General features: G+C 47.6%; 1 protein-coding gene across 4 annotated transcripts in view; it reads left to right on the top strand.

The window, feature by feature from the left end:
* Window positions 1-26,277, top strand: part of MPRIP (myosin phosphatase Rho interacting protein) — an 88,583-nt gene that overhangs the window by 8,396 nt on the left and 53,910 nt on the right. For all 4 annotated transcript variants that reach the window (XM_063314886.1, XM_063314885.1, XM_063314887.1 and 1 more), the window contains exons 2-4: window positions 7,677-7,754; window positions 8,122-8,187; window positions 25,398-25,549. In XM_063314886.1, the coding sequence (XP_063170956.1) occupies window positions 7,677-7,754; window positions 8,122-8,187; window positions 25,398-25,549 (296 nt within the window). The remainder of the gene's footprint in view (window positions 1-7,676; window positions 7,755-8,121; window positions 8,188-25,397; window positions 25,550-26,277) is intronic.

Genomic DNA, 26,277 nt, shown 5'->3' with positions numbered 1-26,277 from the left:
TCTCATAGGTTCCGTTTGCTTTGACCACAGTTCTTCAAATTAGTAAGCCCTTGGCCTGGTGCACACGCTGCTTGCTATTACAAGGATTGCTTTGTTCCGTCTTGTGTGTTGCGTGAACTGAAGCTGTTGTGCAAATGTCGCAGCATAATGTCTAACAGGTGGCAGCCCTGGAGAGCTCTGCTAATCCTCAGCAAGGCACCGGTTGCGCCCCGAATCAGAAGGGAGGAGGTGCAGCGGCGTGACCGTGGTGTGCTGCTGTGCTGTGGCAGATGGATCAAATGCACTCCAAGCATGCGCCATTTGGAGACAGCGGTGTGGTTTTGTAGAGATCAGATGGGGGGGCCACCTTCCTGCTTTAATTCAAGGAGAGGCATGCCTTGTTTTAAAAGCTTTTCCCTTTAGTGTGGTTTGGGGCAAAATGTTTTATGTGATTTTGTCTGGGGTGTGTTTTGTGGTGCCATTTAGGAAACTAGGGGATGGGATCCCTCCTTCCTTCCCTCTCTTTCCTTCCTTCCTCCCCGCTCCCTCCCTGTCCTTCCCTCCTTCCCTCCTAGAAAAAGTCAGCAAGAAAACAGCAAGGAGAAAAGTCAGGCAGGCCCAAAGCTGTTTTGTGCCCCCCAAACATCTCCCCCCCCGGCCCCCCAGCCTTCCTCGATTCCTTCTCTGGCCCCAAACAAGCCTTTTTCCTTTTGACGGATGGGGATATGGCGAGCGTGTTTGAACGGATCAGCCTTCTGGGGAATTCTTTCCCTCTAAGCTTTGAAACATTTTCTCAGGCTCCGCTTGTTTCTTAATCCCTTTGGCACTTTGATTAGCGATGCACCAGGAGGTTTTTTTTCCTAAAAAAAAAAAAATCTGCTGTCGCAGAGAGTTTTAGGAAGGCAGTGAGACGGGGCTTAAATTGGATCGAACTGTGGCGGGATCTTCGGAGGGACGGGATCGCTGTGTCCCAGAGTCTTCTATTTCATGACAAGCTGTTTATAAATAAGTGTTGACATTTTAGATTATCTGTGATATTGATGGCAGGGTTCCTGGGAGGGCTGACGTAACCCCCCTGCCCCCCGCCTCACAGGGGCCTCTCTTGCAAACAGCTGCTTGCCTGGGGTGAGTTGGAACGGCTTCCAATTGAGCAGGGAGAGAAGGATGTTAATGTAAATAGATGGAAGTAGAAAAATCAGTCTGAACTTCTGCAAAATAAATTTATGACGGCACAAGCTTTCAAAATCTGCAGTCACCATATCCGGAGTCAGATTGTAGATTTATTACTGCCCTGCATAGTTTATGCTGCCTTAATAGTACCTCTCCAAGGAAGATCTTGAATTAATTGGCTTGTGCAGAATTCTCCATACCAGTCTTGGGCACTTGAATCCCATTCTTCCTCGTCAGCGCATAATTGAGGAAGGCGATCCCCTGTCACTCCATGTACTATTCAGAGGTAGACTCCTCTTGAGAGTGGAGGTTTTCATTCCTGTGGATTTATCCAAGGCATTTTAATGAGGTTTTCAGCCCAAAGGGTTCCTTAATAACATAACCATGCATATTATATTTATTTATATTTACTGAGAATTTTACATAAAGTAAAAGACAAATCTAAAGAAAAAGAAAGAAAAAAATGCAAGAAAATAGACGAATCTCTTCAGCCCCTCGCTTGATCCACATCTTTTTTAACCCTCAAACCCGTAAATCATCACATCATTTTTTTTCTTCTTTCAGCAAAAAAGTCCATATAAAGTTTCCAGTCTTTCAAAAAAGTTGTTGATTACCACAATGGATGCAGACATTGGAACAGTCAGGCACATGGCGCAAGACCAAGCAGCATTTCGTTCTGTTATACGTAGGGTCACCATGAGCTGTAAATTTATTCATTCATTCATTCATTCATTCATTCAAATTTTGTTACCACCCATCTTCCCGAGTAAATGACTAACAACAACAACCACCACCCTACTTCTTAAAGTGCTACATCTATACCGTTGACTTTGTTCATTTATAGCTCCTGTTTTTCGGCTGCTCTGCTCCAAATGGCTCAGTTTAAGATGATTATAAATAAGAAGGAAAAGACTGTCCGGTCCACGAGACCAAAAGGGCAGAGGGCTGGGGAGGGAAGAGGAAAAAAACCCACACCGGCTTTTACTCTTAAAATTACCTGAGAGCTGAAACAGAAATGGAAACTATGGGCTTTGCCATCGGACATCCCCTTTGATAAATCAACTAGAATGAAAACCTCCACTCTCAAGAAGAGTCTACCTCTTCGAGAGTAGATGGAGTGACAATGGTTTGTCTTCCCCAATTATGCGCTGACTAGGAAGAATGGGATTTGCAGGGCACAAGACTGGCCTGGAGATTTTGCATACTCCTTTTCACCCTCTGCTTGCTGATGGGTGGATGCTACAAATATTAAAAACCTGACTTAATGCCCTTGTGTGAAGAACATGACAGAGGCTGAGGGAGGGAGGGTCCCAGGTGCACCCTGCTTTTCTGGCAGGCCTTCCCAGGAGGGGCCCTCTGGATGCTGCTGGACTACACTCCTCATCAGCCCCAGCCAGCGGGGAGGGATGTTGCAGGCTGTGGAGGCTGAGAGCCGCTCGCTTGGTCATGGCACCCTTGAGATCCTCTGTCCGATTTGGCCGTTTGGCTCTCCACGGCCCCCGGGATCCGTGCCCTGGAATGGGTGGCCTGCAGTCTGGGCCATCTGAACAGCCTCTGATCACATCACGATTCTGTTGGGGGAACCCTTAAGGGTGCCCCGCGTGGCTGTGCTCGCTGGGGTTACGTTGGATGTATTTTAATGGGCGTTTCCTCTGAAGCAAAGCTGGGTTGCAGGGCAGGGGGTCCTGCTCCAGTCCTTTGCTCCCAGGTGTGGGGGCTTTGGGCAGACATCCTGGTTCGTTCCCCCCGCCCCCCCAACCTGGCATTTCAGCTGGCAGCGCAGGAGCCTGCGTGGAGGCCCAGGTGAGAGCGAAGGGCCCTTTGGGGAGAGACGGGTGACTCCCTTTCGAGGCAGGCAGCCCGCTGCGTTCAGGAAGGGCGCGGCAGCCATGAGCCACCGAGGGAGGGGTCCAACAGGGTTGCGCATGAAGGTGTGGGTGGGACCCAGGTGCCCTGATAAGAAGGCACCTCCACCAGGCAGAAAGGAGATGGGTCCCGGGGACTGCGGAGCAAAGACCATGAGCCGAGGGAAGGCTGGACGGGCGAGGAGCTCCTGGAAGGCGCTGGAGGAGGCCGGCATTGAGATCCAGGTCGGCTCCGATTTGGGCGGGCAGGGTTGAGTGTAAAGCCGGAGCGTCTAGTTGGGGGGGGGGCTAGATGATCCCAGCAGTGCCCAGCGCACGTTTGATGGAGCCGGAAGGGGTCCTCAGTTTACTTATTGATCTTGAGGAAGTTAATGCTTTTTAAGCCAAGCACTTCCCGGAGAGGAAGACGAACAAAAGTTCCAGAGTTTGCAACCCCCCTCTTGGGCGAGCTGCTGCGGGGGGGGGGGGATACCTGCTGGGCGTGGGCCTCTCTGGAAGGGGAACACGGCGATCTTCTTCCGGAAGTTCTCCCCCCTCCCCATACAAGCTCACATAGGTGTGTGCGTGCATGCTGTTTTGAATGGCAGATGTTTCCCCAAGCTTGCCTGAATTGGCGATGCAGGCCTCTGAGTGCCGTCCGGAGCGTCTTTCTCTAAAAGGGCCGGGTGTTTCCAGCAAAAGCCAAGATAAGGTCTGTGATGGTTGCTAGATCACTTCGCCCTCATTCCTCAGCCAGCCTGCTTACGAGCTAGTTGTGCAGGGAAATTAGGAATAACTGCCTTCTGTGTGTCTCCTTGAGATTTTGGTTGGGCAACGCAATTTGTGATGAATAGACAAAACTGTACACTGAATTAAGTTTGTCCCCTCCCTCCCTCCCTCCCTCCCTTTTTCTTCCTTCTCTCCTCTCCTTCCTTCCTTCATTTCTCTCCTTCCTACCTACCTACCTAAACCAAATTAAGTTGAATTTGGGGACACACTAGCAAATTTAAGCAAAAAAGCTTGCAGATTTGCAGACTTCTGTCTCCCTGCCATCGGCTCCAGGGCGGGGCTGCAAACAATGAGCAGTGGCATTTGTTCTCGGCCCCTTGAAATCCTTTGCCTCCTTTTTCTGCCTTACGAGATCCCCCCCCAATCCGGTCACCACCTAGTCAACTGCATACTTTTCTGAATGTGCCTTCATTATTCATGAGGTCTAGAACCCTGAAGCTTTCATCTACCTGGTTGTTAAGGCTCTGCTGTTTTTGCATGATTGACTGTGAAACAGGCAGTCTGCTGTATTGTAAAATAAGTTAAAGGGTGTCACAGGAAGAGGGGTAGAAGTGGAATTTGTTAGGCAATTCATGGTGTGGGTGGGTTGATTCATACGGATTAATTATAGCTTGTTTTTCAGAAAAATGTCTTTGGCCTGTTTGTTGTGTGCAATACCCATGAAAATGTGTGCGTGTTTGCAATATACATACAAACGCAGAGACACAACCCTTCATGGGCATCATATATAACGATCCAGGATGTCCAAGGGGCGTGTCAGAAGAGTCAGGATGTGCAACTGAAGCTCAGCCTCCTTTTCACATGCATTGCACGCACAGAACAAGAAAGGCTTCGTCGCACACTCATGGTGACATCTTCACTTTTATGACTCCTTCCTTTTTTTTTTAAATAACTTTATTAGGATTTTAAACAAGAAAGATAAAAACCTACAGAAATTAATATTTAGAATAAAGAGAGGAAAGATGTAAAGAAAGAAAGAAAAGACAAAGCTAAGAGTGCGGAAAAGAAAAAGAAAGAAAATATAAAGAAGTGACTTCCGATTTTCTTTTACAGCAGTTATAAGGATAAATGTACATTAACCTCTTACTCTAGCCTGACTTTCATTTTCTCTATAATCTATTGTTTTTTCTAATCATCAAAACCATATATCAAAAGTTTGTTTTTTTCTGTTTTGTGCAAAAAAACGAAAACAAACACCCTTTTTATAAGGGGTTTCCAGTCAGTGTTAAACTCATTTAATGACTTTTGTCTCTGATCAAAGATGTCAAGTTGGCCATCCATTCCTCCACTGTGGGCAACATCAAGTCTTTCCACCCTGTTATGACCCTGAACTATCCCAACTTAATGCCTGTAGATCTTCTGAATGTCCGTTCCCAAGTCAGTGGGGGGTCCTGGGCATCGAAATCCGTGCATTGGCATTAGCGCACTAATGCGCTAAATTTGCGTTAGTGCCTGAACCGTTAATCTGTCTCCGGGAATCAGCCCCTTCCACGGGTGGGTTACAATGCCGTGGAATAGCTTCCTAAAATTGGTAGATAATGGGATTATAACAGGAGACGGTTATTATGCCATTATTATTCTACCAATTTATGTATATCTGCCCATCTCCCAATGGCGTCTCTTAAGATTACTAGTGTGGTTGTAAAGAGTAGAATCCCAAATTAAGTCAAGAGACAGGTTCAACAATTGGTGGAAGTCACAGGAGAGCAAGCAGACATCTCGGGGCTTACCTAGATGTTAATGAGGACTAGTTTGCTTTTGTGTTGGGGTGAAGAAATGCTGGTACTTAATCCAGTTTCTGGAGGGAAGTGTGGGATGGGGTCGGTGGTCCTGCAGGAATAGAATGGGACGGAAATACTGTGGGTCCAGTTTGGGTTTGTTCAACCATGTAGTGGGAATCTTTTTGACTCCCCTCAAATACACTGTTTTCTCAGTGAAGTAGGTCTGTTCATTTTACCACTTAACTTATGAAGCATAAATTTGCAGAGAATATAAGGGTGGGTGTATCACGTTTGCTATGCCCCAGAAGAATGAATAAACAAGGATAAACAGGTTAAAGAAAATTGAATGCCCGTCTGCTCAGAGAGTCCCAAGTCAACTTCTTGTTTGCTCGATTTCTATCTGAAATGCTTTCGATACCAAGCCGGTTAAGAATTCAAGTTTTTAAAAACCCAGGCCTGTGATTTCCTTGTTTCAAATAGGGTGGAGTGTTGACATATTTCCCCGTTCATCTGTACACAGTTGTAGGCATCTGTGCATCGGCTTGCAACATCTTGGGCCTCGCAGAACAGGTTTAGGGAGGAATCGCTAAATTAGCTCGGCTTGTTTTTGTTTTTAAATAAAGTGACTTGTTTTTATTTGGATGGTTCATTCTTAAAATAAACAAACTCTGACACCCTGTTTGACTTCGGGTGTTCGGAGTTAAAAAAAAAAACAGCTGATCTTCATAGTTTTTGTTTTGGTTCAGGTTACTAATCCAGGAATATACAAGGAAAGGGCTATTTCTGCTCCAAGGCATTTACAGGTTTATTTTAGACAGGAAAACAATCCAGTAGGCAGGAGTTAGCATTCAGAATTTCAAAAGGGTAAAAATAAGATCTCCTTCAAGATGAGTTCAGTTCTTGGAAGAGAGGAACAAATTGAGGCCTTGATGCCCTTTGGGGTTTAAGGAAAAGGTTAAAGTTATAAGATGCTTTTTAATGCAGCAACAGGTGTTCTAAGGGGCGTGTTGCAGAGATGTGATAATTCAGCTTGGATCTCGGTTGCATGTCTTTTGTGGAAGTTACTCGGCTTTATTTGTTTATGGTTTGCTATTATCTTCTACAACTTCGTCCAGAAGTAAGTTCCTGCTCAGTAGGGCAAACTTATGGAAAGAGGTGCAAGATCAAATGTTCAGATGGTTAGAAGCTCTGTTACCCTGCTTAAATTAGAGGTGTGGATTCAGTAGTTGCTGAACCAGCATTTCTCATGGTTGATTATGCTGGTTGGCCTGCTTGAAGCTGGAGTTCAGAACATCTGGAGGTCCTCAGGCTCCTTCTCTGTGATGTAAAGAGTCTTGTTGAACACATCTGGGGCAGATGGACGGAGGAGAGGGGGCAGGGAATGTGATGAGATCTGAAATGTTGCTGGGCAGATCTTGACTTGAGGGCTCACAAGCAACCTTCTAATCCTCCTAAGTACAAAATTAGCTTTAAAATAAGGAAGCAGCCCTCGATGAACCCTCAGAGCTGGGCTGGTGAGAAATCAGTTGCTTCTCTCCAGTACCTAAAAGAACGATTCCAGTGCCAATTTCTGCGTATTGAAATAAATAATCTAGGAATAAGGGGTATTTTTCCCCCTTGCCTCAATGCATCAAGCGAGACATTGTCCAAGGAATCAAGCAGAGACACCCTTCTCCCTCCCTTTTGACCTGATTCTGGAATTGTGGGGTGGAATGGCCAGGGATCAAGCTATCAGCCTTCTGCAAAGCTGGAGTTCCAGCACTTAATCATGGTGCTTCGGTATAATCCTGGGGTGGGTTCTTCAATCTTCCAGATGGAAGCCTGTGTGTATGTGTGTGTGTACGCTTAGTCCTCATATAGCGACCATTCACAGTTACAACGGGGAGAAGTCACTTTGTGACTAATCCTCACATTTACAACCTCCGCAGGTCTGTGAACCAAAGGAAAGCTGAAGACAGATCATAAGCACAGCCATGGTTGCACTTAGCGACCGCTTTGCTTAAAAACCAAGTTGCTGGTCCCAGTTGTGGTCGTTAAACAAGGACGACCTTGTATGTGTCATGCCAGATTTTATAACTGGCCCTTACTATTAATTGCGACACCGAGTGAAGTTTTAGAAGTTGTGCCCTTTAAAAACAAATAAAAATAGTTTTTTCCCTCCCTTTCTTCTCAGGCCAAGCCTATTTATGGTGGATGGCTTTTACTGGCTCCAGAAGGCACTGATTTTGACAACCCTGTGCATCGTTCGCGGGTAAGGACTGCTCTTTCCTCCTTGCTGGGCTGTGCGGGGCGTTGCATTCCGATGGGCTGGGGGAGCTGGTTCTTGCAGCGCTCGAAGACTAGATCTGGGCACAGAATCCTCTGTTGTCCGCCCCTTCTGCTGGGGCCACTCCCCAGAATCTGGTGTCTCCGTAAAGCAGGGTGTGCAACTCCTTGGGGCCTTTGAGTGAAGGGTCAGGAGCTGTATCCCAAAACTGATTGTACCAGGAGAATGGCTAAATTTCCCTTAACCTCAGCTGCCTCCGTTTCCATGATGTTTACAATCTGTGCGGGTTGGGTTGGGGCCTTCAGTTTTCCAGGATTTTAACAACAGGGCCTCTTCTCCTCTCCCTTTTTAGAAATGGCAACGCCGCTTCTTCATCCTTTACGAACACGGCCTTCTCCGCTACGCCTTGGACGAGATGGTGAGTCGACTCTTCGGCGATCTTGGCATCACAGAATTTCCTTCCCTTTCATGCTCATGGTGGGCTTGTTATGAGGGGAGCAGTCGCGAGGTCTCAAGTGGCGGCCATTAGGAGTCTGAGCAATGTTCTTCAAGCATGGTATCTTCAAGAAGGGTGGACTTCAGCTCCCAGAATTCCCCAGCCAGCAGTACCCTCTTTGGTTCTCCTCCTTGGCTGTCCATTATCATCCTTCCTGGTCGCTTATGCAGTTTGCTTTTGCGTGTTAATAGTGAGGATGATATTATACTTCATAGTTTGTGCTCAGAACATGCTTCTTTGCTTCCTTGGTCTGGGTCTAGTAGGACTCGCCTCTAGGAGAGAAGCGAACCGTTTGCAGATGATGCTCTTGAGGTAAATTAGAGATGCCACGTTCCTGGCTGGCCTGGCCAAAAGAAAGGGATGACTCAGCTGTTCGTATCCAAGTCTGTCGAAGCAACGCTTCGAAGGAGAAGAAAAACCGGCCTTTGGGTTTCCTGTGATTGGCACCCTTGGATTTGCAAAAGAGCTTGTCTTTGGTGGCCAACGTGTTCTCTCTCTCTGCTCAGGCATCTTCCAAATCCTTTCAGTTTCCAGTTGGAGAGCTAAACATTTCGCTCTTCCATGTGTCCTGGCAACTGGGCTGCTAATGCTGAGAAAATGCTTCCTGGAGGGACCAGAGGAAGATGGGATGAAGGGTTTCCTCATGAAAGGCCTGAATGACGGATATCAGGAGTGGATCTGGAACTAAAAGGTGGTGCATCTATCTAGGATGGCCTTTTCCGGTTTGATTGTCTGAAAGATGCTGCTTCTGGTCATGCCCAGCTAATCTGGTGGGTGTGATGGGAGAGAGAGTTCATCGCATCTGCAGGACACCAGGCTGGAGAAGGCTTCCTAGGTGCTGGTGAAGAATACATAGCAGTTCTTCAATCAGCCACTTTTGTGATCAGTGGACCAAAACACGCCCCATGTCCTAACTACCAGGAAACACACTGAGACAATGAACTGGTCTCTAATATTTATTACTAGTACTTAACAAGAATCCTAACAAACTGAAGAAGCGTGGGAAAAACCCAGACATATAACCCCCAAGGGTTAAGGCGGTCCCGATCTGTGTCTCTTTGAATGACTGACCAATTCCTCAGTGCTACACATGCGCTTGACAGTCTGGGTGGGAGCCCCCTGCTCGCCATCCTTACTCATGACACCCCAAGTCTCACTGAGGCTGTACCCTATGTTTGGACCATTTTAGTGATGAGGCCATTTTCCCCCATTATGCTTTTATTGTTAGCACCTCTAAATTTGCATCAGGCATGAAAGAAACCTAGCTGAGTATTTGTAATGGAGCAGATTTAAACAAGGAAAGAAATTGGGTGTGTAGATTTATTGGGCGGGAACGCTTAGTAGCTGGGAAGTCTCTCTTTGCAGTGCTGGAAAAACAGTCCCCTGTGTAAGATGCGGGATACAGAGTTCACGCTTGGTCTTCCCTCCAGGGTTGCCCCAGGTGGGCAGGAAGTTAGAAAGGGTGAGAACCCCTTGTTGCTGAAAGACGGGGAGGGCCGAGGGTGCCAGGCTCCCTTCGGCTTCATTTGGTCCATCCAAAGTGAGAAAAATATTTGAAAGGAAGCATTGAGCAAAAACTGGTCTATGGAAGTGTCAGCCCTGCGAGGTAGTCCAAACAAGAAACACAACCAGGAGTCCTATCTTTATGGTAAGGTTACATTGACAGAATCTTGGAAGAATTTTCCCCCGCCCCTCCTTTTACTCTTTGGAAAACTAGGAAGGGGCCCCTTCTGAGACGCTTCCCATGCCCACCCTCCTCCTGTGGGCTGAGCTATCTTTACATGTTGGTTGTCCAGTCTGCAGATCTCCATTCAGTCTCCAAGGTTGTTCCCATAGACCATTAGAGAAAGAGATCCAAGCGGCGGTAAAAGGCCCTTAGAACAGCTTTCTCTCTTTATCTGGGATCCAGATGGGTTGGACTGCTTTCCTCCTAGCATGGGACGGTAAGCATTTGTCCCTGCGGCCTCCAGAAGTTAGACACGACTGGATAACACCTCACTAACTAATGTCCTGGGCAGACGTAAAAGGAACCTGGAAAATAGGCATTTCCCATCATTTCCCATCAATCCCCCCCCAATTGGTTCCAAAGGACGATAGTCTTCACAAGGAGTGGGAGATGTCGGAGATGTGTGCCTATTAAATAAGCAATTGAAGAATATCTTTGTAGCTCAGGGTTGAACTGCAGAGTCCTTGGCGCTCTCTGAACGTTCTTTGCAAGCAAACAACCAAGCTCAGAGAGCACCCAGGAGTCCACAGCCGAGCTATTCCTACCAGTCATCCTTGTAATTTCTCATTCCATTTCCACCTGCGATAAAATCAGGATTTTTTCCCCCCCCCTTTAAGTTGAGTAATGCCCTCGTTCCTAGCCTTTCGGTCGCAGCTGACGCAACCGACACAACCGGCAGAAGTCTTTTTCAAGCAGATTATTGCCCATTGCGTTGAATATAAACTTACCGTGCTCCTTTTGACGTGTCTGCCAGCATTTTACTGGTGTGTTGGCATTGGAAGGGGAGGAGCAGTAGTGGGGGAGCTGAGCTGAACTGGTTTAGTTTTCCTGCAGAATATAAGAAAGCGGATGTGATACCGATCTGCTTATCTACCTACATGTATGCATAGTTATTTGTGTGTGTGTGTGTGTTCTTGCTAGAGTAAATTTATTGGGGGCAGAGGTCACCTTGGAAGAATGAAACTGGCAAAGAACTGAAGATGATTGGGAGCCCTGCCTGGGCGGGTTTGGGAAGGTGTGTTGGGAAAGATCTTGAGGAACTTGGAGGTATTCCCCAGGAAAATCACCACTGAAAAGCTAATAAAAATGGCCATCGAAGCCTTGCAGCATTCTCCACCAAGGAATATTATGGGCTTCTGTGATCGTATTTTTGCAGCTGTAGGACTATCCTAATTTAATCAGGAGGAGATACTTGGTGAAGTGGCTCTCTAGCTTTAATTCGTAGGGAAGGTACATCTAATCTGCCGAATGTCGTCTCCCCCACTTGGATTTTACATTTATATTTATTATTTTCGTATTTCGGTTTTTTATCTTGTAATTTGGTATGTTGATGTTTTAAAGGTTAATTTTATTGTAAACCACCCAGAGTCCCCTTTTCGGGGGGAGATGGGCGGTGATAGAAATGGGAATATTAAATAAACAAATAAATAAATAACTCTGCAGTCACTCAGCAGGCCTGGGCTGGGGTCCATTTCATTGAGGGGATCCAGTTTAGGGCACATTCCCTTCAAGTTTAATTTAATTCAGGGCTGTTTCTCTTGGGGGAAGAAAACGAAAAACAAAGCATTCAGTGTGCCCCTGTTTTCCAAGATGGAGGGTGATCTTTTGTTGAATAAACCACAGGTTTCTGCTGCAGTACAGAAGCCCTTGGTGTTTGATGGCCTGCCTGTTTCACCAGCTGATCAACTGGCTAAAAGTTTGGGGCCAATTCTCACTCTGAAAATTGCCCACTTGGATGTAGTCTCGTATTGCAAAGAATTCCTGGCCCGGAACAGAACAGCTGCCATCCAGGAGCTAACCGGGTGCTGGTGGAGGTTGATCAAGGCATGAGTCCTTCACTGACACTGTCCAAGATCCCCAAGTGTCACATTGTTCTCATGACTACAGGTAGTCCTCGCTTAACAACCACAACAGAGACCAGAATTTCGGTTGCAAAGCGATGCGGTTGTTAAGGGAGGTATCACATGGCCAGACCCGATTTTACAACCATTTTTGCAGCGGTCGTAATGTGGGTATGATGGTTGTCAGGTGAATCAGTTGTTTCCGATTGATTTTTCGGATCAGAAGCTGGCTGGGAAGGTCGCAAATTGTGATCATGTGACTGCGGGACTCTGCAAGCGGTGGTAAATGCAAGCCGGTTGCCAAGCCCTCAAATCACAATCATTTGGCCACAGGGATGGTGCGCCAGTTGTACCTTTGAGGACATAAGTAACTTCTTATAGCCCCGTTGTATCTCCGAACTGTCGTTAAACAAATGGTCGTTAAGCGAGGACTACCTGTAGTAGATGCGAGAACCTAGTTCTTCTTGAGTCTGCTTGAGCCCTTGGAAAACCACTCAAGTTTTTTTAGGGGGAGATGGGCGGTGATATAAATTGGAATAATAAATAAGTAAATAAAGTTGGTAGCTATTGCTGCATCTTGCAGCGGTGAGTTCCACAGCTCAGTTTTATTGAGTGAGAAGAGACTTCCTTTTCGAGGGGTCAGTGCTCTGTGTTGGCAGTCGATTTAACTGGTGTGGTGGCCTCTGTCGTCTTTGCCGCAAAGGATAGTCTCGTTTTAGGACCGAGGGTCTGATGGATCGGTTCAGTGGCTGGTGGAGCCCGAGTCCTTAAAAGACACACTCACGTCCGTCGTCCGTTCCTCTTCTGCAAGAGCTATTTACCAAAAAAAATTACCAAAAAAAAAAATCAATCGCTGTTTTGTTTTTATGGTACCCTGTCAGGCTTAGGATATGTTGCTCTTTCCTTTTTTTTTTTTTTAAAGAACCAACTATTTATTTAATGTGTTTGAGCTGTATTTTATATCTGAGCTGTTTACTTAAGCCTGGCGCCAAAAATGAATGATTTGGCAGCAATTATATCAGCAGCGTTTAACCCTTTCTGTTCATCCCATCTCTTCTCACCCCCCCCCCACCCCCCCGGGCATCTCCTTCCAGTTGTCATCGGAGAATTCCCAGGCTGTTGGGTTTTTTCTTTATTTTTATGGGAAATCTTCTCTTTGAACACTAAGAGCGGGCTTAGCAGAAGAGCTACAACCGGCTGAATAACTTGCGAGTGAGTTAAACCCTCTTTGTAGCGTCCCAGTTTTCTCATACTTACAATCCAGAGTAGCCTAAAATCTTTCTCTCTCAAATCTTCTCCCCGGCTCTCCAGATCCACAGGACAAGTTGAAAAAGGGGATGAAATTAAAAAAACAAACAAACTTGAAATGGTGGTGGTTGTGAGAACTTGGCTGGCAAGAAGGGCCTGGGTAGAATTTGGATAGTGAGCTTATTGTAGGTACTCAACGCTTGTCAGACTTGTTTGTTTGGATTTTTTTTTTCAACTCCCAAAGGTTTTTGTCCTCCTCCCCGCTCACCCCCACCGCATTCTGAGAAAAGAGAGGCTGGTGGCCAAACAGCCAGCTTTGTAAAATCCGCATTCAAAGTGCCACGCTGCGTCGTTTTGCACGCTTGGGTACAAAAACAATCTCAAATCGGAAGCAAATGCTGGCCTCCCCTCTTGGCCATCCTGCTGGGGACTTTGAATGTTCTCCTTGGCCATGTTTGCTCCTCACACCTGGTTTGGGCGCTGTCAGTCCTTTCTCAGCCATCTCAACTGCACCCGGACCTGCTTTTTTGGAGCCCCTGATGGCTTGTGCATTGCAGGTGTTGCTTAAAAAACCAGGATCCCAAATCCCAACTTTCAGTTGAAGCCAAGACCAAGATGATGGTTAGCCAAAGGGGGAACTCCAGTAGCGGCAGCCAAGAGCTGGAAAACTTGAGAAAGGGGAAGACCCGTCTGAGTTTCTTTGGCTTACTCGTCTAATGAGGTTTCCAGAGGGTGGAACGCCTGTCAGATCTCCCCATCAAGGCCTGCTCTGGGCTCTTTTGCTTTCTCTTGCTGCTCATGAGCTTTCTCCCAACAGCTGCTCACATCCTCTCTGATCTCGGCCTGCAGTCTTAAGGGCTAGAAACTTGCTTTAAAACCAGCTAAGTTACTTAGGATGATGTATCGTGTCCCCGGGACCCATATCCTCCATGGCTAGGGAATTGCAGAGAACCCTGCAGCCTTGGATGCCCAGACAAAGGGAGCTCTAGAGCAGGGTTTCTCAACCTCAGCATCTTTCAGAAGTGTGGATTTCAACTCCCAGAATTCCGCCAGTCAGCATGACGCAGAGCTGGACAGCCGGTGATCCTCCAGTGCCTGTTACCCAGGCCTCGTCTTACAAGCTCCTTACGTGAGACCAATTAGAGCCCTAAGGAGTTCCTGCTTCTTCCATGTAGGCTGTTGCAAGGCCGGCTGGAGAATTCTGGGAGTTGAAGTCCACACATCTTAAAGTGGCTAAGGCTGAGAAATACTGCCTTATGCAGTCTACTAGAAGTTGGATTTTCTAAGAACGTAGAAGATAGAGAAGAACCTAGGAGTTCTTAGAAGTTCCTAGAACGTAGAGAAGTTCTTAGAAGATAGAGAAGAACATAAGTTCTCTCTAACAAGAGGGAGAACAAGAGGGACTATCTGGGAATGGGTGTTAATGCCCACTTCTGCTCTGGCTCTTGCTGCAGTTGTTTGTGTGCACCAACTAAGGTTTTCATGGTCTTCTGCTGTGGGTGCAAGGCTGTGTCCGTTGAGCTGTCGTTAAAAAGGCTCTGATGGCTCCAGATTCTTCATCTGGATCCTCTTGCTGATGCTAAATTGGTCCTCAGCTGGCTCAATTCTTGTCTGCCTCTTCCCCATTCAACTCCCCTGCATTGTTCTGGTTCTCTAAAAGCTTGGCACTGGGATAATGGAACTGGATGCTGCATAGATGAAACTGTTGACAGTGGTAAAGCCAGATGGGCTGGAAGTGTTTGAAAGGAGGTGGCTCGTACCCAGCATGCCCTTTGCTGTTAGGGCTCTCCAGAGGATCTCCGAAGCACACACAGTGCTGGGTCTGTTCTTCGTCCATCAAGGCTACTAATGCCTCTTCTGCTTAATAACATTTCTCTGGGCTCTGGAGTCTCATTAATATTATTATATGTTTTGGGGTGGTGTTCTTCTTAAAGCAGAGTCACGGAGCAGTGAGCAGAACTTAGATCAAAGGTAGGACAGCAAAGAGTGAAATGCAAATTCTATTAGACTGTATAAAGCAGTGTTTCTCAGCCTTAGAACTTTAAGATGTGTGGACTTCAACTCCCAGAATGCCCCAGCCAGCATGCTGGCTGGGGCATTCTGGGAGTTGAAGTCCACACATCTTAAAGTTGCTAAGGTTGAGAAACACTGGTATCAGGAGATGTGTCTTGAGCACTTGGCCAACCCAATGAAGACTCTCTTTGGATTAGCAGGAAGTCCCTTAGGGGTGAAGCCACAAAAAAAAGTCCTCACCGGGGTGACTGATCACTCCAGCTGGGTCCATCAACACTAGTATAAGCCAAAACTGCATCCACTGATCTCAAAGCCATGGCTGATGGCTGCCTGTTCTGATGGGTTCTTGGGCCCTCAGCTCTTTAGCGGTTTGTAAAACACAAGCAATATTTTGGAGGAGGCTTGGAAGCAGAAGGGCCAGCGGTGGAGATCAGAAGCTATTAAGCCTCATATTTATTTCTTTATTCCTGTATTGGAGCTGCAATCAAGCAATTACTTACCTAGCAGGGGAGAGACCATGATCACCATCAAGCGATTCCTAGTGGTATACAGAGATGATTGCAGAACAGATCAACATCCCTACAGTAGAATGACGTGGCAATTATGGAAATTAAAACCCATAACTGAATGGGATATAAACAAATCTGTGGCATTCCCTCAATAAATTAATGTTAGAAAGCCCTCCAGGAGAGCAGTATTTTAACTTGCTTTGGAAAGGACAGAGACGTTGGGTCTAACCTAGTTTCTTGAGATGTTCTTATTGGGTGAGTGGATTCTGCTTGAAATAGGGGGCCCTGAAGGAATGGGCCTAGCCTTGTATGTACTTGGGCAGAAAAGTATAGGCACTCTGTATCAGCTAAACCTCCAAAGTGTCTTGAGAGATAGTCCCATGAAAAGTATATTCCAGTAATCAAGGTGCAAGATAGACTCCTGTCATTCCTTTAACAAGAGATGCCAGATATTCCTTCTGATGCTGTTCATGTTCACCTCAGCTGTGGTCATTTCTGAAATGGAGCCCAAAGTATGGCCAGCAGATGACTGTGAGGGCTACTACAAAGGGTGCTGGGTCTGAAGCCTGTTTTCTGCATTATGTGAGGAGCCCCCATTTCAGTTTTCTAGAGGTTGGACCCTGTCCAACCCTAGTAGCCTGGACAGGTTAGGAGGACAGGTCTGGGCCTAGAAAATGTGTGTGTGGAGTCTTGAGCACAAAGGAACAAGAATAAGCTGTCTACAGTCATTGGGTGTGTAAGTCTCAGAGAAGTAGAAGAGATGCTAGAACTTCTGAGCAATCACGGGAAGGTCACCTCTGCCCACGATGGTCTTATTTTTCTGTCCTTTATAGGTAAGTCCACAAAGTTCCTAGCTGGCAAATAGGTTTTACCACTGTTGATGACTCTGGAGGAAAAGTTTCACATTTCTCTGCTTGGTGGCCCAGAGGGGGATTCTTCGCTTGTCACAAAGAGCAGTGGCTATTTTTAAGCTGTCCCCAGATTGTCCCTTTGCCAGCCGCTGTTTCAGATCCTCATTGTCTCCTCCATTTTCACGGCGGCTATTTTTACTTCGGCAGCAGAAATAAACTGTCGCATAGCAACGCCTCTTCCTGCCTCTCTTCCCAGTTGATTGTTCCTTGCGCGGACCTCTGTTTTCCAGCATCCTGGGCTGGACCCCCAGATGTGCTGGGCTGTGTGTGTGTGTGTGTGTGCGCGCGCGCGCAAGCAGGAGCTTTGTGCAAGGCGTTTAGAAAATGAGAAGAAAATCTGCCATCAGGCAAGCATCCAGCATTCCCAAACGAGGAGGAGGAAGGATTGGAGTCTCGTGGCTGAACGTCAGTAGCTTGAGAAGAACGGCCCTGCCGAAAATCTTGATGGGGGGTTGTGGGGTTCCCACAGATCTGGAAAGTCTCTGCTGGTCAGGAAGGGGCAGGGGCCTCAGCAGAGGCCTTCTTCCCACATCCGATGCCCCTTATGGGAAGCGAAGATGCCCTTTGCATGAGTCAGGGCGTAAAGATAGCTCCCGCCTTGCTTTCATTACCCTTTGAGCAGTGGTCCTCTCTTCCCAAAACAAAACAGGAGATGTTGTCACTGCCAGAAGATCAGGAGGGAGTCTAGACTTTTGCATTAATCCCTGCCTGGGAGCAGGAGAGGACCTGACCCTGTTTGCTGTTGCTTTCTCAGGTCTTCCAGCACTGGGAACCATGGTGGTGGTGGTCTCCTCCCCCTCCTCCTCCTCCTCCTAATCTATATTATGCTCATAGACCAGCATATTATTCCTCCTCCCCCTCCTCCTCTTTTTCCTTCCTCCTCCTCCTCCTCCTGCTTCTGCTGGTTTCAACAGCAACATTACAAGCTCAGCAGTTCCATCAGAATAACAGGCAGGTGTTTGGGGTTACAAGTGCCCTCAGCCCCAGCTGAGATGGCAAGCAGCTGGAGATCAGGAGACTGAGAGTCTGAAAAACGTCTGGAGGGCAGTAGTCACTTAGCCTGTTAAGATGAAAACCCTGGGAATATGCAAGGTTGTATCCTGTGCAATCAGCTGTGTCCTCACTGGGGTGTCTTGGGCCCTGCAGGGTGACCCCAGGGGACTTCCTGCTTGCAGTGCTTAAGACAGGAGAGAACAGAGCGGGGGGGGGGATACCCCAGCCCTGGGTTTTGTAGGGAATAGAAACCCGTTGGGCTGTGCCCATCCTCACTGGCTGCAACCTTCATTCATTCATTCAAACTTGAAAAGAATCAGAGAGATGGGAAGCAGAAGAATCTTTTGTCTTTCTGAGAGTAAGATAAGATCAGTACTTCATTACTATCAATCCAATTTGTAAGGCTGTGCATTTCTCCGAGAAACTCCAGGTGGTGAGCAAGTAAAAATCAAGAATTACATTAGCGCAAGACCAACTAAAACCACATCGAGGCTCAATAAAAATACTGACAGTTGGACACACGTTGTTCTCTTTTGTCCAAAATTGACACAATGTCAGTGTCAGCGGAGAGCTCGGTGTTTACACGGAAATCTGATTTTCTAGCCTATTGTTGAACTTGTGCTTTGGGAAGTTGACCAGGTGGGTTGCTAAGGCGGGCAACCGCTGGGCATTATAGCATGACACCGGATGACACTTGGTTTGATTGTTTGGATCAATGTGTTGATATATAATGAGGCGTTTGCTACTGTTTGGGTTTTGCAATCGCTTGCCAGCGGCGTGCTAATGATGTGGCGGTGACTTCTCTACTTCCGAGACAGCAGCCGATTTGTAGAACAATTAAGGAGGCCGGTTCCTGAAGGGTTCTTTTCTTTCTGAATCCCAGTTGGCAGCACGTCCCCACAGATGCTACCATTACTAAGATGGAGCTGTTGACTTTAGTACTTGGGGCAGTGGGGGGGATCTCTGCGTACCGTGGTGCTTCTGTCCCCATTGGAGGTGATTCTCAGATGCTGAAGCGGAAGGAAGCGATTGGGCATCAGCTGTCTGTTCCAGGTTAAAGGGTAGCAAAAATGCTGGTTTGGATTTGACTGTTCTTGTGAGGAACACAGGAAATAATTTTACATGGAGGCAGATTAATTGCAGCCATCTGGTACTCACCCACCAGGATTTGGACTGGAGTCTTCCCCAGACCTTACCTGGAGATGTGGTGGGTGGTGGGGCCATCTGTTAGCAAGCGGGTGATAATGCGCAGAACTGTGGCTTCTTCCTCTGGCTTCTTCTGCTTCTGAACATCATTCTTTTGAACTTCCCCATGTTTACAGGGCTTTGCCTTTCCCTCTACACAGTCAACTTTTTCTCAAGGGATCCCATGGAGAAATAACTGCTGATGACATCTCCAGGGATGTCTGAAGGGGCTTGGAGGGTCCAAAGGATGATGGCTGCAACCAGATGATTGAAGCCTCATTTCTTTTTCACGTGTAAAAGAGAGGCAGGGCTTCAGTCAGGTAGTCGTGGCTGCCATCTTGACTTGGCTGGCCTTCCCAGCAGACATCTCCTTTTAGCCTTGATGACTCTGCTCTCGGAGGATCCAAAGTTTATTCCTCTTCTTAGATGGTTGCACATTTCCTGTTGCAATCCTTTTCTGAACCAGTGGCATCCTTAAGCCAACAGGCATTTGACCGCCCCCGAGCAACTCCTGTATTGTGGACGAGGGGACCAGATGGGTCTCAGAATAGGAAACCGAAACCCATGCTTATCATTTGGAGTGGAGTCAGGCTCCCACTTGTGCTCTTCAGGAGGCAACTCAGCTCTCTGATGCTGTAGCTGGAGGAGGCTATGAAGCATGCTGCGACCCTGAGATTCTGGGCCAGACCAGGAATGCTGGGTTTCTCATAAAAAGGTGTCTAGATTAATGACATTTCCACCCCAGCCTGGCCGTTTGCTGGTCTCCACTTTGAACCTCTTGGGGATGTTACTAGGGAATGCCATCTTGGTTCAGTTGCCTTCCACAAAAGAGGTGTGAGGTTCCCTTTCTATGTTTTACACGGGTCAGTCTTTCTGGATGTGAATTGGGTCTGGTCCTCTGGTGTTTGAGATCTTGCCCGGTGTATCCTTCCCTGACTCCAGGGTTAGAAGTTTGACTTTCAGGGAAAAACAAACCAACCCAGCCAAGCTGTTCTTTGATAATGAAGACCTTGGTTTCTCATCTGTGAACCTGCCAGCTGATTTTGCACCATTGGTTTGTTTGTCTGTGGATTACATCATTGGCTGGCTCACACAACCCATTAAGCTGAATCCAAACAAACCATGGCTTGGATTCTTGTTTCCTGTTGTCACAGCATGGGTCCTCCTCCTATAGATCTTGGGAGGGAAGCAGGCTGGTGATTCCTGCCCCACTGGTGACTATAAGCGGGCTGTTAATGCCTCTCTTGTGGTCTCTCCTTTGACAGAACGCCTGTGTGACTTCCGTCGCACTTGATGCCAGCATAAGTTACGGTTGCCTTGCTGAAGCAAATCTCTGCTGAGTATTAAGCCTGCAAGGAATGAAGAAAGCGCATGGAAGCCATCTGCTTTGCCCCTCTGGCCTTCCTTTTCCTATCAGAACTTCTGGGCAAGGAGAAACCGGTGCAGATATGGCAGTGGAGAATGGGATGGAGTTTTGCCTTCCCTTCTCTCCCCCTTCTGCTCCCCGCACTGATTTAATCTCTGTGGGCACTGCTGAGTTTGGATCTGGTCTTCATTAATCTGAAAAGAGGACAGCTGCTGCCTCCAAGTGTGACGTCTCAACTGTAGCAACGTTGCTGTGACTTTCTGCTTCATGCTGAAGAGTGCAAGGGTTTTTTCTTCCTGACCTCAGTTGAGTGAGAAGCCATAACTGAGCCAAATTCATCTAGCCTTTCAAAACAAAATGGTGTGTCTGTCTTCTGCCTCCTTGGAGTGGGTTGGGGAACTATAAATTGAGGAACAGCAGGGCTGTAGTGACAGGACCAGCTTGTTGTACTCTTCTCTCAGCATCAAGTAGAGCCCCCCAGTTTGAACCTCTTGGGGATGTTACTAGGAAATGCCACCTTGGTTGAGTTGCCTTCCACAAAAGAGGTGTGAGGTCCCATTTCTGTGTTTTACACGGGTCAGTCTTTCTGGATGTGAATTGGGTCCGGTCCTCTGGCGTTTGAGATCTTGCCCGGTGTATCCTTCCCTGTCTCAAGGGTTAGAAGTTTGACATGTGGTGAACATCTGGTGAATCTTACCTGGCTTAGAAGCTCAGCGGGGTCAGACTTGGGAAGTCCATCAGATGGAATTCAGAAGTTTGAAGGACAGCCCTGAAAAATGTCTGCAGCAACTCGTTTCCTATTGTTGCTCGGATGTATCCACTTCGTTGTTAGAAGTTGGACGTGACTCAAGGTTGTCTTTGCTTTCATAATGTAGTTGGCAGTCTCTGTGTGATCCCTCCCCCTTAATTTCTTTCTCCCCCCTCTTGAAACAAGGTTGGAAATTTGGGGAATGTTGGGGACGGCAAGCAGAGTAAAGAGATGAAGGGAATGGTACCCTTCTGCAGACCGAGAGACAAGAACATGGTGCATCAAGACACATTGTGCATCTCTTCACCCTTTGCTAATGGACTGTTTCTCCAGCAAGAAAAAAAAATGGAGAAGTAGAGGAATGAAAAATGCCATGGGGGAGGCAGGACAATTGCATGGAAGCGCGCACGCACACACACACATATAATCATTTGTGAATCTGCATTTGTGCCACGCATACATAGGTATGACTTAAAGTTTGAACATTTCTTAAACAGTTTGCGTGGATAACTCCAGAAATTGTGGTAGTTTTGCCCAAGTTTGTTAGTAGCTTTTTAACCAGGAAAGTAATAACTTACGCACTATATTAATTGAGATGCATTTAAATTTGCCTTGCCTGTGCAATTTGTAATGGTCACTGAGTTTGGCTAGACTTGGCAGAATGTAGTTTTTGGTTTGTCTGTGTGTTTGCAGAATGTATGCTTCCCTGATGGGAAGCTTTAAAGTGATTCTTAAATAAAATATAATACACTGCTTTTAAAAGTAATCTTAGTAATCCACATACATTTTTACATGGAAACCCTGCATCTGAAGCAAATTAGAGTTTGCTGGGCGCTGGGTTTTAGAAAATGCATGACAAACTGGACCTGCCAAAGGGCCTGGAGGAAGAAGGAGAGAAGACTTCAGGGAGACATTATCTTCTATTATCTGAAGGGCTGTCATGGAGAAGATGGGGCACAGTTCGGAGTTATTCCGACGAGAAATAAGGGGCTTAAATGATAAAATAATTGAAATTATGGGTCACCAGTTGATCCTTGAGCGATGCCTCGAGAGTTGAACTGGCAGGTGTTTATTGCTCAAGTTAATTTCTAGTAATTTCCCCCCAGAGGTGGTGTGGTTTTTTGGGGGGGGGGGAACCTTCATGTCCTACAGAATCCAGGGGGAAGGGGCAGGAGGTCACGGTTCTGAGAGTTGCAATCCCAGCGTTTCTGGAAGGCGGCTGGCTGGGGAAAAGATTTGAGTTGGGAAGCTGGGCTGTTCAGGCAAGCAAATCACGGTTGCATGCAAGCATCCCCTTATAAGGAAAAAATGGCCTGAGACAAAAAGCTTGTTTGGTTCTGTTGCTGAGAGAGCAGGGGTGGGGAGGGGGACGCGGGGAGACCTTTGTGCGCAGATCTTCCCAGCAGCCCGTTAGTGTTTTAGCTGATTGCACACCCAAGTAGATGCATGCCAGTGAAATGTGTGCTTAAATGGATGTGTCTCGAAGCTTGCTAAGTTGGAAATCAGGTGGGGAAGAGCATCGATTTAACCACAGGGCAGACACTTTCTCCAAGTCCCCTGCATTTCCCTTCCTGCTCTGGGTTCAAGGAATTAATAATGACATCAAAAGTCTTAATTCCTCTCCTGCCAAGGAGGCTCTCTGCTGTCTCCCTGGGCACTCCCTGGTTTAACCCAGCCTCTGCCTGCCCATCTCTGGCTGTCTGACCCTCGTGATGCAGAGCGACAGGTGGGGGGCTTTTCAGGAGAGGCGGTCTGGAAAAAGCCTAGGAGAGGCCGATAACCAAGTTCGCCCTTCCTGTTTGATCAGGGAGTCTTGAAGGCCGTGGCCTGTGGAATGATGTCATGGTCAAGGGAGTTTGGCCCTGAGTCGGGCAGGACAGAGTGGGACTGCAGGCCAGCCACTGTTTCTTGGCTCGCAGAGAAAACCTGGGGGAGCCGTGCCCAGCGTGTGAGACCTCTTCGCCTCTCCTCCTGGGACCGGACGGGGTTGAGAGGAAGCCGTCCGTGCCTCCTCAGCCTCGTCATCCGCCCCTGTGCTCCCGGCTGGCCTGACTAGCTGTTTAGACTTGCTGTCTCTCTTGAGTAAACCTCAGACCTCTTCTAACATGTCCTCTGGCTGATCTCTCCACCGTCTTCCTTGAAATGCTAGGAGGAGGAACGGTGTGATTGCCATCATCTCTCCAGGCCCAAAGCAGATTCAGTGGCTGCTCCGATTCTCACCCTGCTTCTCCCTCCCTCAGCGTGTGAACACTGCTCCAGGATCAGTGCCAAAACACTACAGGTAGTCCTCGCTTAACTACCACAGCTGGGACTGGAATTTTGGTTGCTGAGCAAAGTGGCCATTAAACGGATCCGACCCGATTTTATGTCCTTTGTTATGACAGTCATTAAGTGAATCACACAGCTCCCCATTGAGTTTGCTTGCCGGAAGCCGGTCGGGAAGGTCAAAAAAGGTGATTGCGTGACCGCGGGGCACTGCGATGGTCATAAATGTGAACCGGTTGCCAAGTGCTGAAATCATGATCATGTGATGCTGCGGCGGTCATAAGTGTGAGAACCGGTTGTAAGTCGTTTTTTCCAACACTATTGTAAGTCCAAACCATCACTAAATTAATGGTTGTTAAGTGAGGACTACCTGGGAAGCAGTTGTGTGGAAAGCTTGTGTTTGAGAGGTAGGACACAATTGAGTCAGACCTTGGTCTCGCTTGCTTGGTATTGTTTCTCCTGACCAGATCCGGATTTTTTCCCCAGTCTTCTTGAGGATGCCAAGGACCCAGCGGATGGAGGATTGTTGTTTCCATGGCCTATGGATGGTGCCGTTTAAGACGAGCATTAAATAAGAATCAAGTACATCTCAGAGTCTGCAGTTGTGTTTTGTGCTCTCATTATTTCTTGCCTTTCTGTGTTCTTCATGATGTGTCTGCAAATCTTGAAAGAAATAGGAATCTTCTCCCAGTATTTATACCCTCTTTCTTTTACCTGGTCCCCGTCGGGTGTGTATGGGCTGCATTTCCCAGAATGCCTCTTTAGGTGGACCCCAACCATGCTGGGTGGGAAGAGCCATCCCCAGCCATGGAGAGGACATGGTTTCTTTCTCCTGCTTCATAGAGTGAAATGAAAGTACCGCAGGCAAATGGGAGTTTGTACAAGGTTTGCTGGGGTGGGCAGACTGGTGGCCAACTCTCTGTTGACGTTTGAGTCTGTCCTGCTCCTCATTTTGGAAAGCTGGCTTGCATCCTTGCCAGGCTCCCTGGGAAGTCTTGCGGTGATTCCAGGGAGTGGAAATGAACATCCAGCAATTCTGTGTGTGTGTGCAGGCCTGCCCATTTTTAGGGTGTTGGGTTGGTGGTTGAAGAATCCCCGCAAGAAGACGGCGTGCACATCGAGAGAGAGCGTACGTTGGGGTGTGTGCGTATCTTGGCGCAGTGGCGTGAGCCACGGAGGTGGCTTTTTTATGGAAACCACAGGCAGGAAAGCCGGATGTAACATCTCCATGGCTTGGTCTTCCTCCCGTAATACTTTTAGCCCCGGTCAGTGTTGTGTCTTGTCATTTTTTTCCTGGTGCTTCTTCCCATGCTGTAAGCAGAAAGAGGTGGGTGTCAATTTTAAAACAGGCGTTTAAAATTACTGTGCTAAGAACAGCAGGAGGTGAGCCCATTTTTAGTTTGCTTTTTTTTTTTTTAAAAAAAAAAAGGAAAATGTGGGGTTTCGAAGGATGGTTTCAGGTGTGTGACGCAGCTGAGGCACTGGATGGGGCCAAGCGGTGAAAGGTGAAGCACGGAGCGGACTTTTGTGCTTTCGAACTTAGAATGAAAACCGGGGAGACATTTCACCTTAAACTGTCTTAAAAAGGATTGGTATCTGGTATCTGAGATTCTGGGAGCTGGAGTATGTTGTAGAAGTGCCTAAAAAAAGATCCCTCCAGGTAGTCCTCGCTTAACAACCCTTTGTTTAGTGATGGTTTGGACTTACGACGGTGCTGGAGAAACCGACTTACGGCCAGTCTTCACACTTACGACCATCACAGTCCCCCCACGGTCACGTGATCATAATTTGGGAGCTTTCTCATTTATGACCGTCGCAGGGTCACGTGATCACCATTTTCAACCTTCGTGGCTGGCTTCTGACAAGCAAAATCAATGGGGAACCGCGTGATTTGTTTAACGACCATGTGGTTCACTTAATGCCCACAGTGATTCGCTTAACGACCACCACAAAAAGGTTGTAAGATCAGGTTGGATTCCCTTAATGACCGCTTCATGTAGCAACCGAAATTCCGGTCCAGATTGTGGTCGTTAAGCGAGGACTGACTGTACTTATATATGGGTCTGAGAGAGACACTTTTCCAAATACGTTGCATGACAGGGAGAAAGGAAAACGCTGAAAAGAAGCCACTGCAGTCTCCCCAAAGTAATTCTGCCATATTTGAGAAAGTCTGTCATGGCTGGCTGGGGAATTCTGGGAGCTGAAGTCCACACATCGTCAAGCTGCCAAGGTTGAGAAACCCTGGTCTGGAGGAACTAAGGGGTGCCATTCTGTAGTTTCTCTTCCTTCTTCCTTCTCATCGCCCGGGTTCTCCACTTGCTTTCCAGCCCACCACCTTGCCACAGGGAACCATCAACATGAACCAGTGTACGGATGTGGTGGACGGCGAGAATCGGACTGGGCAGAAGTTCTCGCTGTGCATCTTGACGCCAGAGAAGGAGCACTTCATCCGAGCTGAGAACAAGGAAATCATCAGTGGGTGAGCGAAGGGCTGGGCTTCGGGGACTGGCGGGGGCTGCATCTGAGGCTGGCAAGCAGCGTTTCTGTCAAGAAGGGAGCCGTCTCTTCATCTTTGGAGAACGGTCCTCTCGTGGTCTGCAAGTTGCAAACCACACGGGTTGAGGTGCATGATGCATTGCTCCAGTGTGGGTTAAAAAGGTGTCTGGGCATACGTGTTCAGGCCTAGTGGCTCTCCCACAGAAAATGGGGGTGGGGGGAGAGGTAGGAGACCAGCTGCTTCAGCTGAGGGCCTCATCAAGCGTCTGCATTGGCCAGGCTGACCGGGGTTCTGCCTTAGGCTTCCCTGACCACAGCCCCACTCCAGGTATTCTGGGCTCTTAAGAACCCTCAGTTCCCCGATGATCCTGAACACCTAGAGGGGCGGGCACAAAGTTGCAGAAAGCCATCTTACTGGTCAACACTGAGGATCTTCTGCTTGCAGACTTCAGAGCAATCTCTCACAGCTCCTCAGTTGTTACAACGAACCACAGGACCTATTTGGAGACCATCTATTGTAGGTGAGGATGCGGTTAGGGTTATCCACCGGCCAAAAATGTGGGTGTTCCCATTCAAAAAGGCCCTGTCCAACCTACTTACAAACTCAAAACCTCTGTCTCATTGTGATGGCAACACAGGGATCCAGCGCGTCTCTGAGACTGACACATCTGCATGGTCCTTGCAACCATTTGGCCCTTTTCGTTTTGGCTT

This window comes from Candoia aspera, chromosome 14, assembly GCF_035149785.1.
Source record: "Candoia aspera isolate rCanAsp1 chromosome 14, rCanAsp1.hap2, whole genome shotgun sequence".
In the NCBI taxonomy this organism is placed as follows: domain Eukaryota; kingdom Metazoa; phylum Chordata; class Lepidosauria; order Squamata; family Boidae; genus Candoia; species Candoia aspera.
The sequence above is the reverse complement of the archived record's forward strand: the minus strand, read 5'-3'. Positions and strand labels throughout refer to the sequence as shown.